Here is a 17,168-nt window from a genome sequence, read left to right on the forward strand (position 1 = left end):
TAAGACAATACACTTGGGTGAAGATAAATGCTGAGAGAATCTCAGCAGCTCGTTTAGATAGATTGTATTTATCGAAGAATATGAGAAATAGAGTTGTGCACACAGCTATTGTCCCCACACCAAGTACTGATCATAAATTAGTGACTGTTGATGTTTTATTAACATTGAGAAGATATAAAAGTGTTCACTGGCACTTTAATGTTAAGTTATTACAAAAAAAAAATTTTTTTGAAAATTTTGAATATTTCTGGGAAAAATGAAAAGAGCAGATATAATAATGTTATTTTATGGTGGGAAGTTGGTAAAGCTCATATAAGAGAATTCTGTCAACAATATACGTCGTATTCAGCTACATGTTTGAAATGGACTCTTGAAGGGTTTGAGAAAGAAATTCTTGTTACTGAAAATGGTATGATGGAAAACCATTCCATTAATTTACAGGAGTGGACTGAAAAGAAACAAAGATTGAGTTATATTTTAAATGAAAAGGTTAAAAGTGCTCTTGTGAAAAATAGATTTTTATCATTGAGAGATATAGATGGTCCAACCTCTTATTATTTTAACTTGGAATGTAAAACGGTACAGGAAAAACAAATGTTAAGTTTGAAAAACTCTGATGGACTTGTTATGACTGATCCTGTGGAGATGCGTAGAATAGCAGTGGATTTTTATTCTCAGCTCTTTGCGGCTGAGGAAACAGATGATCAGTGTCAAAATGAACTATTACAGAATCTTCCCTGCTTAACTTCTGAGCATAAAGAAAACCTAGACTCTGGACTTTTGTTTGAGGAAGTAAGTGCTGCACTGATGGGACTTTCTTCAGGTCGTACTCCTGGAATTGATGGACTTCCTGGTGAATTTTATAAACATTTTTGGAATATAATTGAGATTGATGTGTTTGAGGTATTGCAAGAATGTCTGAGTGAGGGTTTTCTACCCAAGAGTTGTCAACGAGCAATGTTAACTTTGCTGCCAAAGAAAGGAGATCTTACATTATTGAAGAATTGGAGACCAGTTGCATTGTTGTGTTCCGAATATAAAATCTTATCAAAATGTCTTGCTACCAGATTGAATAAATTGTTAAATAATATTGTATATAAGGATCAATCATATTGTATAAAAGACAGATATATTACTGAGAATCTGTATTTGATGCGTGATGTTATTGATCTAGCCATGTATGACAATATTAACATGGGAATTTTGTCATTAGATCAAGAGAAAGCTTTTGATAGAACTGATCACAAATATCTTTTCAGTGTCATGAAGGCTTTTGGGTTTGGTGATCATTTTATTTCAATGGTAAAGTTACTTTATAAAGATGCAACGTGTATGATAAAAATGGCAGGTGGTCTTAGTGTCCCTGTTAAAGTGCAGAGGGGTATAAGACAGGGTTGTCCAATTTCAGGGCAGCTCTATACTTTAGCTATTGAACCTCTTCTTTGTAAATTGAGGACAGAGTTAATGGGCTTGCAGATTGCTCCAAATTCAAATATAAATGTAAAAGTTTCAGCATATGCTGATGATATTACAGTCATTATAAGACATGATAAAGATGTTCAGATATTGAAAAGAGTCTTGGAGTGTTATAAGAAAGCTTCATCTGGCAAAGTAAACTGGGAAAAAAGTGATGCCCTGTGGTGTGGTGTAGAACATAAGAGACCTTTGCTTCCAGGTAAACTGCAGTGGGGATGATCTGGTTTTAAATATTTAGGGGTCTATTTAGGAAAGGAAGACTATAGAAGACAGAATTGGGAGGGGCTTGTGGAGAAAGTGTGTGCTCGGTTGTCTCGCTGGCAATGGCTGCTACCCCAGTTGTCCTACAGGGCAAGGGTACTTGTTTGCAACAACCTTGTTGCTTCTTCTTTATGGCATAAAATGACTTTTAGAACCTCCTGAAGAATTGGTGAAAGTCATTCAAAAGTATTTAATTTATTTTTTTTGGTCCGGTCAACACTGGCTTAAAACTCCAGTATTGTTTCTACCCAGACAAGAAGGAGGACAAGGATTGGTGGACATTAAAAGCAAGCTAATGGCTTTTAGACTCCAGACAGCTAAAAGACTCCTCTATGGAGATAACATAAGCTGGTCTGAAGTAGCCTGTGCTCTCTTGAAAAAACCGGGTAAGATGGGGCTAGACCGACATCTTTTTCTTATGGATACCCAAAATCTTGATTTGTCTGGTTTGACACCTTTTTATTACTCGATGATGAAAGCATGGAGAATTTTTCATATGTCAATGGAACCAAATAGAGCTGAAGGACTTTGGGCCAAAGAAGAATCGTTGTTGTTTAACCCTGTGATGGACATGGAAATATTACAATCACAATGTGTGAGGAACGCTTTGAGGAATGCAGGAATTCTCAAAATTGGAGATCTAGTCACAACAGAAGGATGGATGTCGGCTGAGAGACTGGCTACAAAGATGGGTGTCAGGTCAATTCGACTGGCACAAAAGTTTTTGAAAAGTCTTGTTGATTTGCTACCAAAGGACTATATATCTGTTTTGAATCGAATGGATGATAATAAGGAACTTTCTTTCCCAGGACTTGAAATTGGACTTGCTGTTGATGAATTTCAAGAACTAGAGGGGAGTTTGCTTACTTTCAGAACTCCTCAACTTGGACTTTTTAGTAATGCTGGGAAACGAACGCTGTATATTGTGTGTATCAAGGCATCACATCTACGTTCCTTGGAAGGACTTAAGGAGTCTAAATGGCAGGATTTTTTTGGATTAGATGCTTCCCCTTAAGGTAGCTGGAGGACCTTGTACAAACCTCCAATTGAAAAAAGGTCTGGAGACCTTCAGTGGAGGATCGTGCATGGTATAATAGCTACAAACAGACACAAAGCACACATTGATCCACAGGTAGGGGAAGGGTGTCATTTTTGTGGAGCAACAGAAACAGTTTTTCACTTATTTTGTCAATGTATGAGACTACAGCAATTGTTTGCTCAAATAGAGGAATGGTGTCAAACTTTGGGGGAGTTTTTTTCTATGATGTTTTTTATTTATGGACCCAAATATTGCTGGAATAGAAAACAAGTTCACGTTTTAATATTTTTTTTGTTTGGACAAGCTAAAATGGCAATATGGCTGTCACGTAAAAGTAAACTCAGTGGTGTGGGGTCAGCTGATGCTGTGTTAATTTTAAAGGGTTTAATAAAATCAAGATTGAAAATAGAATATGCTTTTTATCACTTGTTGTAAGATTTAGAAACTTTTAATAATGTATGGGGAGTAAATCAATGTATCTGTGGAATTGATGATGATGGATCTCTTAAGATTTATGTTTGAATATAATTTTTTTTTTTCCTTAATGTGTTCATGATGTTAATTAATGTATGATGGGTTTATAAATTTAGTAATTAAAGTGGCTTGCAAAGTCAAAGTCTCTCTCTCTCTCTCTCTCTCTCCAGAAACATTTCTGGAAGGTCCTGGAGGAAAAAGGAAGGAAAGTGACATGAGGACATTTAGCAGGACCCTGCCTACAGCAAGTGTCTTTGTCTGTTTCCATCTACTGTCTCCATCATTCGCTTTTCACTTCCCAGTGTCACTCATTGGGAATGACAGCTAGAAATGATAGAAGGCGGTGGGGTTTGTTGTTGGCAGATTGGGATGCACAGATTGAGAGAGAGTTGGATGGAGAAGTAGTGTAAACTGTGTGTATGTTAGCTTTAGCTCTAAAACTGATTTTGAAGTTGAAAAGCAGGTTTGGTGACTGCAAAGAAAATTGTTGAAGCATTCTTCTGACATCATCGGATAACATGGGAGCTTTTTTGCATTTTGTGTCTGCAGAGGGCTTTACAAATATCTGTAGCTGTACTAAGGGTTTTACAGTTGCATTTCATATAAAAATGGCTGCTTGTGATGGTCAGTCTTGTGTGTGCTTTTTGGGTGTTGTTTGTTGAAGGTAAAGTGTGCAGTTTATCTCAGGTCCGGTCTGTGTGTATCCACGCACTATCACACATGCTTGTGTGTTACAGAGTATTAGTGAGGTATTATAACATGACACATTTGGCTTGGCAGCTGTCAGATATTAGCTTTAGAAGGAGGTGATTATCTCACTGTATTAAAGGCTGTTCATCCATGCTTAGGAATCTCATTGTAGGTGTGTGTGTGTGTGTGTACAGGTTTATATGGTTTATGAAAATGTGAACACTAAAATGTGTTTGTTTGTTTTTTTTGAAAATCTAAATATGCAGAGAGTTTTATGTGATGGATAAGTTTAGTGTAAGGGGATAGAAAATGCAGTTTGTACAGTATAAAAACCATATGCCTATGGAGAGTCCCTGTAAACCACATATTCAAATGTGTGTGTGTGGTGGTGAAAACTAAAGATATAATGTTAGAAGCCTAATGTAAGGAACAGAATAAATCCTTTTGTGGGAGACTTTGAGCTTTGTAACTCTGCAGATCTTATACATGCACAAATAGCTACATAACACACTAAAGATAAGGAAAAATAGAAATCGCATCATATGACCCCTTTAAACCCCTCGCAGAAATATGCTTTTCAATGCCGGTATCAATTGTTGTTGCCATCTCCAGTAGTTTGTTGTTGTTCTGTCTCATCCATTTCTTTTTTTCGACTGTGAAACAATGGGCCAGGGTAGTCTTGCCACATTGTGGAAAAAAACTAATTAGCCCCCTCAAAAAATTTGAGGCCCATGTGCAAGCTAAGCATACAAAGAACACATGGTTAGAAAAATTTATCTGTGGGCATACAGCATGCACATACTATGCTAATTATTACATTTACATAACATGCACTGTATGTAAAAACTAAAGTATACTTTGGCCTATACTTTAGCAATGTGCTAAAAACACCTTAGCCACCACATAACAATGCCCTAGCAACCACCCACGACACCTTAGAATTGTAACACATTGTAATTTTGTATGGGCAAGTGTAATGGAGGCCGGCTGTTAAGAGCTGAGCAGGTAAACTTCACTGCCCTGATCTCAAGAGACGCACTAGCGACTGACTTTAGAGGCTGCAATCTTTAGCGTACTTGTTAGTGCACCCATGCCGGCGACCCGGGTTCAGGTCCCAGGGGGAGGGGTTACACGAGCACTGTTCACATTTGCTTCAGACGAATATTTAGACATGACGTACTGCCTAAAGGCCCATTCACATCAACATGAATGTTCGGCAGGAAAATCCAGTACGGTTAAATGAGAACTGTCTCTTCAGACCAATGCAAATAAAAGGGCAAAGTATGGCTGGGAGAAAATGCAATTTTACTCTCTGGCAGTAGGTGGCAATTATGGAAAAGCAGAAATGCAGCAGTACACAAAGACAGCGGTATAATATGTTATTTGCTTATCAAGATGCTGATATGCCCTGTTAAGGCCCCGATATACTTCAAACAAAGTTCGTTTTCGTTCTTCGTTTGGGGGCAAAAAGAAGTTCCAAAAGGCTGAGCGACGGTATACTGTTTCCGAACATTCCGTAGATTAATGTAAATATGTGTCGCGCTGCTCGCGCATATCCCCTAAAGACAACAACTATGAAATGATGAAGTGTAGGCAATCTAGGTGTGAGACAGGCACCAATGGTCAGAATATTATAGACAAAAGAATAATGATTAGCAGCAGTTCAGAGTCAAGTATCATGTTTGCAATACAAAAGAACCATACCATTTCCATAATCAGTCCTTTATGGGAAGTGTGAATGGCTCATAGTCTGAGAACTTTAGCATGATGTGGAAAAAGAATATTGGAGTAAGTTTGTTACTTTATTTTATTAGTGTTCATTTATTTTACTGGATAAATTGTTACACCTTTTTATATTTTATGTGGTGTCGTGATTTACTTTTGATAAAAACAAAGGTTTATTATTGTATGTTCGTTTGGCATTTCATTTATTGTATAGCTACCCTTTAAATTCGCTTATTGAAAGAACAACAACAGCAGCAGCAGTATGATGTAACATTTATTTGAAACGTATTTGGTACTTGATGCCTTATATCTTTAATAGGTTGTTTGCACATGACGTCACTGATGACGTGCGAAATGCAGCTGGAGAGAAGGAAGTGATTTTTCTCTCCATAGGAATTACTAGCAGAAACTCAAAATGTCTGTGTTTTGCGTTGTTTATGAATGCTCAAATCGGACAAACCGAGAAACCACAAGGAGCTTTTATCGTGTTCGAAAATGTTGTTCATAAGTGGGGAAAAGTCAAGAAATTTATTGGAAAACGCAGGAAAAAGTGGCTTGTAAACCTGCGTCTGCGGTCTGGAGGAGCGAAGCTCGTGTGATAATGCTGGTGCGTGCTAATGGTTATTATGGGATATAATAATATATTAAGATTAATAAAGAAATGTATAGATTGGGCTGCCATCTCTCACGCATTCAGAATTCACTCGGTGCTAAACGCCACACGTAGACACGATGTAAATAAGATATTATTTGCAGTTCAGAGAGCTTCAGGCATGAGGCACACACACACACACATATATATATATATATAATATATATATATAGCGCTTTCATTTAATTTATATACACCCACTGTGCTTTACAATCATGAGGGGATCTCTCTTCAACCACCACGCTATTACAAGAGAAAGGTATTTATAATCACAGCATGTTGGACGTGATCTTTATGTTATAAAGAGGAGCGATTTTTAAACTAAATTCAAATTCTTGCTTGCCATTGAGGCGATGGATATAGGCTAAGCCAGTGAATCTCAACCTTTTGGCTTACCGGACCCCAGTCCAATTCAGAACCATCCTCAAGGACCCCCAGAACAAAATTGACTCATCTATGTATCATTTGTGAGGAAATACAGTCAAGTATAATTCAAGTTAGCTGACTTGTCCAGTATTTGGCCATATCATCAGCTATATTGGATTTTTCTTTCATATTCTTGCTTGCCATTGAGGCGATGGATATAGGCTAAGCCAGTGAATCTCAACCTTTTGGCTTACCGGACCCCAGTCCAATTCAGAACCATCCTCAAGGACCCCCAGAACAAAATTGACTCATCTATGTATCATTTGTGTCTTTGTGAGGACCAAATGCAGTATAATTCAAGTTAGTTGACCTGTCCAGTATTTGGCCATATCATCAACTATATTGGATTTTTCTTTCATGGGAACATGTCATGTCAAAATATACAACATTTATTTAAAAAAATCATACTTTATACGGACCACCTGGCCTTACGTCAAGGACCACTAGGGGTTTACGGACCATTAATTGAGAAACACTGGGCTAAGCAACTAACCCTGACTGTAAACAAGCTATTTCTAAAGTGAATCCCGTATTTATGAGGGATGTGGAATATATGTCACTCCTGAAACTTTGTTGCATGCAAGTTACAGGGTATGTGGCTGTTGGTCCTGTTAGCAGCACGTAAAACAACTTTTATTTAAATTCTGAATCGATTATAGCCTAGAAAGCGAGCAAATAGCACTTTCATATAACGTTAATGACTAAAAAGCTGTCACTCACTTCAATTTATCGCAATCGCACGATTCCGTGATATGAAGCTCAGAACTGCAAATAATATCTTATTTACATCTATGTGTGGCGTTTAGCATTCAGTGAATTCTGACTGTCACCCTGTATCTATTTATATATTTCTTTATTAATATTTTAATATATTATCTCATATTAACCATTTGCACACACGAGCATTATCCGGCATCGCTCCTCCCGACCGCAGACGCAGGTTTACAAGCCACTTTTTCCTGTGTTTTTCAGTAAATTTCTTGACTTTTGACTTCTTGGCTCCGTGTGGTTTCTCGGTTTGGCCTATTTGAGCATCCATAAACAACGCAAAACACAGGCATTTTGAGTTTCTGCTAGTAATTCCTCTGGAGAAAAATCACTTCCTGCCCTCCAGCTGCATTTCGCGCGTCATCAGAATCACGTGATTGCAAACAACCTATTCCTTTCATGGCTTTGGAAAACTTGTCTCAGATGTTTCTCTGCGTCGCTTTTTGCATAACACCGGGTCGTCGACACCAAGCTTCGTTGCAATTTCTTTCTAGGAATTAAATGCTTTCTCTGAATCTTTAAAGTCTCTCCGCGAGCGATCGTACAGGTGCGGATATATTTGTGCCAGCTCAGCTATTCGACACAGTGTATTTATGTTGCTAGTGACTAGGAGATGTTCTTCTCCTTTCTGACCTCCATTGAATGAGAAACGAACCGGGAAAAAAAAATCACACGTCTAAGAAGGTGGAGTTCCAGAACACACCCACCGATTGCGTAACCGCCACGGACCAATAGAAGCTCAAAGGTGTTTAGGAGTCAAAATGAACTCCCCCAGAAAGTTTGCTTTGGTCAGCTGTTTCGAACTGCCGAAACGAACTTCGTTTCGGCCTGATTTTGTTCGAAATTACGTCATATCAGTTCGTTCTTCAATTTCGTTTGAAGTATATCAGGGCCTTTAGTATTGTTTTTTGTTTTAATTTTCTTTTTTATTAATATTCTTATGTTTGCTTCAGTATTTTATTTGCTATGACTTATATTTGATATAATTGCCTTGTGTTTTCAGTATTCAAAATGTTGCAATAAAAACACACACACACACACACACTTTATATTTCTGACATCTGCTTGTCACAGCGAAGTCTAACAACATTTACACATTTTCAAACAGCCGTTCAGATTTTTTTCGCCTCTCTGTAGAAAATCTGTCGCATTGACGGCATTCAACAGTTCTTAACTGAACAGATGTATTAACTGCCATCATTCAAATAAAATGTTTATCACACCAAACTTTCACACTAAACAACCATCTTGGTTTGAATAGGCTTTAATAAATAGGGATTGTTTTAGTGTTGGTAGAATTGTGTCCAAATATTTCTATGCAGGCCTGAGCTACAAAGAGTATGTGTGCAAATAAAATAAGACATGTTGGATGATTTACTCTGAGATTGAGAGTAGGAGAATCTCTGTTTAATGTCATCTCATGATTTCCGACACTGAACAGACGGGAAACAGGATATTAACAGTCTGAACTGCTCTAGAAATGAGCATTCATTTAGTACACAACATTTCTGTTTGTTTCATGGTGAGAACAACTTGTAAAGAATCAGATCCGACTTGTATGTTTCTTAGTGTCACTTACTGTAATACTCTGACACTCATATCACATTACAAGATGAGTGTGAGTCGTCCTCTTTTCTCAAATCTTCTCAGCCATTCTCCTTCTCTTGCTGTTTCTGTATATATTTCTCTAATCTCTTAAATACACAGCCATGGATATGATTACAGTAATGGAGCAAATGAGTGTTTCACATTTAAAATAAGGAGGAACAGATTAAATGCAGTGTAGTGCAGATGCTGTATTAAATTCGCCATGGGCATCAGATATAGCACATCTTAAACAGCATTAAAATTTCAGAGCCTCAACCCACATGCTAATATACATATCTGAACAGAATTACTAATCCTCTCCAATGCTAAACAGACATACAGAATGTGTGTATGTAAACATTTGGCTATTCTTGTAAGAAAATATCCTCACTATATAGTAAAACCAATTTGTAATGACATTTGAAATAGTCTTCACTACTTGAAAGGTTCATTAATCATATTTTGAATCATATTCATGAAGCAAGTTTGATTAAATCAATAGGTTTGTGTGAGAGTTAGGGTATAGAGTGTAGTAAATATCATTATCTTAGAATGAATAGCTTCAGAGGTCTGTGTGTGCATGAATGCAAGGAAGAAAGTGTCTGTTTTTATTTTTAATATATATTACTTATAAGAATTAATTTATGGAAAATTGCTATGATAAATCTTTTGATATGTGAGATTTAATCCATGCTTCTTTCTTTTTCTCAGCAGACATTTCTAGGCTTGGTTCCCCTGATTTTAGCGGCGTAAATAACTTCAGCACCTTCCTGTTGGACCGTGAGTCTGGGATGCTCTACCTTGGTGCGCGGGATGCGGTCATCGCTGTGGATACTGCTAATCTATCAAAGAGGAAGATGGTGAGCTCTCTTTTTTCTTGCAGTGAATGTTCCACTTTTCTTAATTGTCTATCTTTATTATTTACATAGTAACACTTTATGGTTACATTGGTTAACATAGTTAATTGCATTAATTATGAACTAACAATGAATTACAGCATTTATTAATCTAGAGAATGGAGTGCTGCAGGAATGATTCCTAAAACCCAGAAATGTCTTAGTATTTCTGCATTTACGTTTCCACTGTCCCTATGTCAGTGATTTTTTAAATGGGTTTTTTGGTTAAATCAATCAATCAATCAAGATATTTTCACATTTTATTCTATGATATAAAATGCGTTAATAGCATTAAATGGCAAACAGGAAAACTACTTAATATACTTACTAGTTTGCTGTTTTTCTCAAGCTGTATTTTATTGGGTTTATGCTCTCACTCTTGCAAACTAACTCATAAATAAAGACTGTAACAACATTCGTAGTTCGGGAAGAAGGAGGCGGGAACCGGCGAACACTCCAAGAAAACCTTAATAATAAAATAAACACAAAACAGCGCGACAGCCCCTCGCAGACGACTGTCACGCACAAACAGAACCAAAACACAAAATAAAGTCCAGGCCTGGTCCTCTCTCCTCTTTCACTGTCGTCACCCCTCCTTTTTATCCTTCCGGAGCTCCTCCGTGAGACTCGAGACCGGTGAGTGGTGCAAGTGTCGTTCATTATCAATTACTCCACCGGCCTCGCTCCGTTCCCACGGCTCTCGGCCCCACCCCACTCGTCACAAAGACCAAAAGAGTTGTTAGAAGCTTAATGGCAGTGATGTCAAAGTCAACCGTTTTGTAGTTTGTTTTAAAGCCTAACTTTAGCTTTTTACTTCTGTTGATTGTATTTAGGTTTCAAAATTAATGCAGACCTCTATTAATTTACATATATTAATCCTAACTAATTTGTTTCTAACATTTTAAGTTATAATCTAAAAGTATAAATTAACAGTACCTGTATTATGAACAAAAGTAAATGAATACATTTATAAATCTATTCATTGTTAGCTCATGATGCCTATGCATTCAATAATGTTAATACATTTTAGCCTTATTGTCAAGTGTTACCATTTACGCTAATTGTAGAGGACAGCAGAGGCAATTGACCCTTCGCAAAGACCCGCTCCCCCTTCATTATTGTTGCTACATCCGACAAGCCATCCGCTCTCACGCCACACATCATGTTCTCACGCAGTGAAAAATTGACACTGACAATACACCGACAGACAAGACAGATCAGGTTACTTTTGGTATGAAACAAAGTGTCAGCTTTCAAATTTCGTCTCTTTTTTTGTGTCTCTTTAATATTTTGTAACGGATCACTGTAGCGCCTCAGTTCAAGCAGCACATGAAACGATCATCTCTTTCTCTTTACTAGTTATAGCACAAAATAAACATGAATGAACATCAGAAGGTATCTTGTTTTAACCGCGGAAATATACTTCAATACACACCATTTATCAAGTTCAAGTCCACTGACGTTAATCTACACTCCTGTCTGGTTTCTTTATCTGACAGATTGGAAAATTTAGCTTTATGATTGGTCAGATCAAATGATGAAATCAGTTAAATCATTACATAAAATGCTTTGTGCCACATAATAACATCCAATCTGCACACCAACACGTTCACATACAGTCATCATAACAGACAGCCAAACAGGTTTCAGTACACTGCTTCTCATCAAGCTAAACTAGAAGATCTCATCTCTGGTTGCTAGTGCAGCTCTCTAACCAAATTAACCCTCCCCAACGTCCCTCCCATTTCCCCCAGTAGCCACCTCTCACTGTCTCCTGTCATCAGAGTTAAAATTCATCACACACTGTAATGTGGCTTCACGTCCGTTTACCCTCAAGCACACATGAGTGTGTCAGAGCCCAGGACATGCTTGCAACGAACCTCCATCTGCACTATTCATTGTCTGGAAGTAAAATTACTTAGTGAAGTGTCATGTAATATTAGATATTAAGATTAAGGAGAGCTACTGTGAGAGCTATGGTGAGATCATTGCACTGATATAATGATAACTTATTTTCTGTACTTAAATGTACAGTCTTGTCCCTAGGCAAAGTGTTTTTACATTTTTGGGGTTAGAATTTCTCTGTAAAATATTTTTAGCCCATTGAGAACATACACATTATTTTAACCTAATTTCTATGTAAAGAATAATGTACAGACCACCAGTCAATAAAATAAAAACCAAACAATTCACTAAGAAAAGATGATCGGGTCTTGTATCATCTTAAATGGGTGTAATTTTCCAAATAAAAAAATTATTAAATGGACTTGAAATATTGATTTGGTTTAAAATTATTTGATTATGTGAATAGAAAGACCACAGGGTGCTGCGACAGATGTGGAAATAACAGTGTAGAATCTAAATATACAAAAGTTTTACACAGCTCTCTGGAATACTTGATTCTGATTAATCAGTCACGGCATTCTGTGGTCAAATATTTTTGTATAGTGATTCTATTTATCTTTATAAACTGAATATTTGACTGTTTTCTCTGACAACCAGTCTCCATGTAATCTGGAATTTCTTCATGAGTGTAAAAGATTTCTGCACACAGATTTCGCTACAGGTTCTAGCTGGTCACACAAATGCCATGTTGACTAACAGAAAGTGGCTTGATTTTGAAAGTGACTTCTGGGTGAGCCGTGAATAGGTACTTTGACAATGAAGAATTAACCTTTTTAAAGGGATAGTTCACCCAAAAATGAAAATTTGATGTTTAGCTGCTTACCCCCAGGGCATCCAAGATGTAGGTGACTTTGTTTCTTCAGTAGAACATATATAATGATTTTTAACTTTAACCGTTGCAGTCTATCAGTCTTATAATGTATGGCAATGGTAACAAAATCTATGAGAGTAAAAAAAACTTGCACAGACAAATCCAAATTAAACCCTGCGGCTCGTGACGACACATTGCTGTCCTAAGACACGAAACGATCGGTTTGTGCCAGAAACCGAACAGTATTTATATCATATTTTACCTCTAATACACCACTATATCCAACTGTCTTTGGGCGCGCGCACGGCATCCGGTGCGTGAGGAGATAAACATCAAATTTTCCTTTTTGGGTGAACTATCCCTTTAACTGCAAAATTTTGCCCAAATTTCACAAATGTGACTGCAGTTTATAACAGTGGTTCTCAACCTTTTTGACTTGAATGCCTGCTGTAATCCAACACAATATTTGAATGAAAAAAATAAATGTCAGTTTACATCTTTATGTTTTAGCATTTTAATTCAAATAAGAGTTATATTATTTTAAAATATTTATAATAATTGAATAATTTAAATACGTTTAAGTTATCCTGCAGCCCTGTTAAAAACCACTGGTGTATAAGACTATACTATACTCTCTTGAAGCCATGTTATAGCTTTGTCTGAGGAACATGCTGAAATTTGAGTCATCATTTACTGAGAATTCATACTTATATGTCACATGTTTTTTTGTGAGAACTGTCCCTTGAAATCTGTTGTTTAATGTTCTGTAAATGACCACAAATGTTATTTTCAGATTCTGGCTGAATGTATTAATATATTTGATAACTTAATAAGTAAATAACATTTACAGGTACTGAATACACATTTTAATGTGTTATAATCCTCTGTATTTAACTGGTCAAATAATGTTTTACATATTAATGGCTGACATGGTTTCATTTTAACCTAACAATCTGATTTCTCTCTCTCTATATATTTGATAACTTAATAAGTAAATAACATTTACAGGTACTGAATATACATTTTAATGCATTATGTTTTGCGTAATCATGGCTCACATGGTTTCTTTTTAACCAGCAAACAATTTGAAGTACTGATCTCTCTCTCTCTCTCTCTCAATATTTATGTAGATTGAGTGGAGTGTTCCAGAAGAAAAGAGGAAATCTTGTGCTGCTAAGGGAAAAACAGAGGTAATCTCATATGGTGTGTGCTGTGTGTGCTTGAGGTGGAGGGATGTAAAGAGCCCAATAGCAAGCAAACAAGAAATATGAACTTTTTTGAATGGGTTGGAAAAAATCCTAATGGCAAACCATTTTCCTGCTTTGTTTATTTTTAAAAATATTTTTAAAGGTGCCATTAGCACTTTTGGACCAATATGACAGTAGTCACAACTTCACTGTCACTCAGCAGCATGGATGCAGCATCATGCAAAACCAAATATTTTCAGTGACGGATGCCACTGTAGAAATGCACTATTCACAATAAGCAATGAATAATTTATTCTGTGAGTAAAACGCATCATATGACCCCTTTAAATACACATTTAGTTTTTTTCACTCTAGCACATTCACATTTGATTAAAACACATGGAAAACTGAATCAATACGGGCTGGTCTCTCATTAATCTTTATTGATGTACTTAATGGTCTGTCTAGTCTTGAAATTGAAACTTTTTAAGTAAAGCCAACTGGATTTAATAAAAATTAGATCCTGGCATATGTGATTATCAGGATGCATTTGTGAACGAAAACATCTTGTGTGCCTTATCATTTATATTGTGAAATGTCAATCATTAACGATTAACTGTGCCCTTTGAAGGATATGGGGGAGGTCTCACTGTAGAAAATGCCTGGGGGGTCTGAGATACAGCCCATTGGGGTTCAGGTTACCAATCATTGTTATTGATACAGAAACTCTCTTGTTCTTCTCAGCAATGGTTTCAGAGTCACCCTTGACACATTCACATAAGTCAGGGTTGTCCAATCCTGGTTCTGGAGGGCCAATATCCTGCACAGTTTAGCTCCAATGTGTCCCACCGTACCTTGCTGGAAGATAGTAATCCTGAAGACCTTGATTACTTTCAGGTGTATTTAATTGGACAGTGGTCCTACAGGATCAGGATTGGACACCACTAACATAAGTTGTGAAAAGTATCAGTGCTCTTAAGATATGAAACATTCTGAAAAGGCCTAGAATGTTGTTTAATCTTTGGGGAGTCTTATACATTTACACTAATGATTCAAATGAAAGCTGCAAGTGACCTTGACTGTAATTGTAATCTCAATTAATTTGCTTTTAAATTTGAAATTTATCTTTGTCTCTTATATTGTAACATATAACTTAAAAGCTTTGGAAGTTGATATACTGTATATCTGTAAGATTTTTTATGTGTTTGAAAGAAGTCTCTCCATGGCTACAATTATTTGATCAACAATACAATGAAACAGTAATACTGTGAAATATTATTACAATTTAAAATAACTGCTTTCAATTTTAATACATTTTAAAATGTTTTTTTTTTCCTATCATGGCAAAGCTGAATTTTCAGCTGCCATTATCAATGTCTTCAATGTCACATGATCGTTCAGAAACCATTGTAATATGCTGGTTTTGGTCAATGTTGAAAACATTTGTGCTGCTTAATATTTTCTGAAAACCCAGAGAAACAGGCATAACACAGAGAAAACGTATATGCTATTTGTCTCACAGTATGTCTTGCTTTACTCTGCTGCCCCTCACAGGACGATTGTAGGAACTACGTCCGTCTGCTGGAGTTTTTGGGCGATGGACACATATATGCCTGTGGGACTTTCGCCTTTGACCCCCAGTGTGCATTTATTGTAAGTCTCTGTGTTTCCATAACTACACTGACTCAAGTCTTGTCATATTATTAAGTAGGACAATTAAAAATAAATGCTCAAAATAAGTACTTTATTACTTTATTGTCATTGTTCATAGTACAACGAAATTCTGTCTGGTGAGTCTCAGTTAACAAACTAAAAAACAACAACTTAGATCAACCAACAATAAATAACAAACAGCAACAGTTACAGCAAAATAAAGTGCAATTATGTCATTAGGTGTGTGTGCAAAGGGGTGTAATGGCGGTCACAGCTCTTGGCAAGAAGCTGTTTCTCAGTCTGTTTGTGTGTGTTTTTATGGTCCTGTATCTCCGCCCTGAGGGTAGGGGGACAAACACTCTATGACCCGGGTGGGTGGAATCTACGGCAATGTTTCTGGCCTTCTTCTGGAGGCATTCTGCATACACCAAGTCCAGGTCTGGAAGTGGATTCCCAACAATCATTTGCGCGGTTTTAACCACCCGGACCAAATCCTTTCTGTCCTGTGCTGTGCAGCTGGCATACCACACAGTCACACAGTAGCATGGGATGCTTCCTATGGCACGCCTATAGAAATTTATCAGAAGCCAAGGGGAGAGTCCAGCCTGCTTCAACTTCCTGAGGAAGAAAAGTATTTATTGAGCTTTCTTCACCAGGTGGGAAGTGTTCAGAGCCCAGGTGAGGTCTGCTGTAATGTGGATACCTAGTAACTTCATGTTATCAACACCCTCCACTACTACCCCCTGTATGAGCAGTGGTGCATGTGCTCTTTTTACGGACCTTCTGAAGTCCACAATAACCTCTTTGGTTTTATTGGTGTTCAAAACCAGATTGTTTGCTGAACACCACAGGGCCAAGTGATGGCTCTCCTCTCTGTAGTGGATCTCATCATTGCTGTATGGGCTGGCGCTCTCTCTGGCAGCGGTAGGTCGCAGCGCCACTTCCGGTGGCATCCCCAGAAACTGGTCGTTTCTGGCAGCTGCCACTGTTTTTCTCGTGGTTTTTGCTGTTTGCTCGGTAAAAACTACACTGTTTCTCAGTGTGCGGTGGTGTTTTTTTTTAAATGATGATGCAAAGTTCCCACAATTGTATTATTATTATTATACATTTTTATGTATCAGCTGTCAGAGTTCTTGCCAGGAGTCACAGGCAGCTGCCAGAGTTCTCTCGCGCAGAAAGTGCAAGATGGACTCATATAGAAGTAATAACTTACAATGTACCAGGAAATCCCTAATATGGACAAAAGCATCCAGCTATCACTGTATGATCTGAATAAAAGGCAGAAACCTTTGGAAACGTGAAGACATTAAACACACGATTTTAACAATATATGGTTAATTTGTGCTTTTTTAAATCATCTCCAGGTAATAAATAAAGTATATGAACAATTCAGTGCTACTAGACATAGCATTTATTACAGTACATAAACTATTCTGCCTTATTATGTGATAAAAATTTTAAAAAAAAAAGTGTTTGTAGTACATTAACAAATCATTTATTGGTTATTGTCCAACAGTGACGCAAGGCAAGGCAAGGCACTGTGTGCATGTGTGTGTATATATATATATATATATATATATATATGTGTGTGTGTGTGTGTGTGTGTGTGTGTGTGTAT

At 37.1% G+C, this 17,168-nt stretch overlaps 1 protein-coding gene across 2 annotated transcripts in view; it reads left to right on the plus strand.

The window, feature by feature from the left end:
* The window catches only part of LOC107691466 (semaphorin-4F-like), a 106,815-nt gene that overhangs the window by 78,376 nt on the left and 11,271 nt on the right, over positions 1-17,168 (plus strand). The window contains exons 2-4 of one of the 2 annotated variants that reach the window (XM_016490069.1): positions 9,810-9,958; positions 13,841-13,900; positions 15,452-15,550. In XM_016490069.1, the coding sequence (XP_016345555.1) occupies positions 9,810-9,958; positions 13,841-13,900; positions 15,452-15,550 (308 nt within the window). The remainder of the gene's footprint in view (positions 1-9,809; positions 9,959-13,840; positions 13,901-15,451; positions 15,551-17,168) is intronic. The other variant, XM_016490070.1, reaches the window with a different exon arrangement.

Source organism: Sinocyclocheilus anshuiensis, unplaced genomic scaffold (assembly GCF_001515605.1).
Source record: "Sinocyclocheilus anshuiensis isolate Anshui unplaced genomic scaffold, SAMN03320099.WGS_v1.1 scaffold514, whole genome shotgun sequence".
Classification (NCBI taxonomy): domain Eukaryota; kingdom Metazoa; phylum Chordata; class Actinopteri; order Cypriniformes; family Cyprinidae; genus Sinocyclocheilus; species Sinocyclocheilus anshuiensis.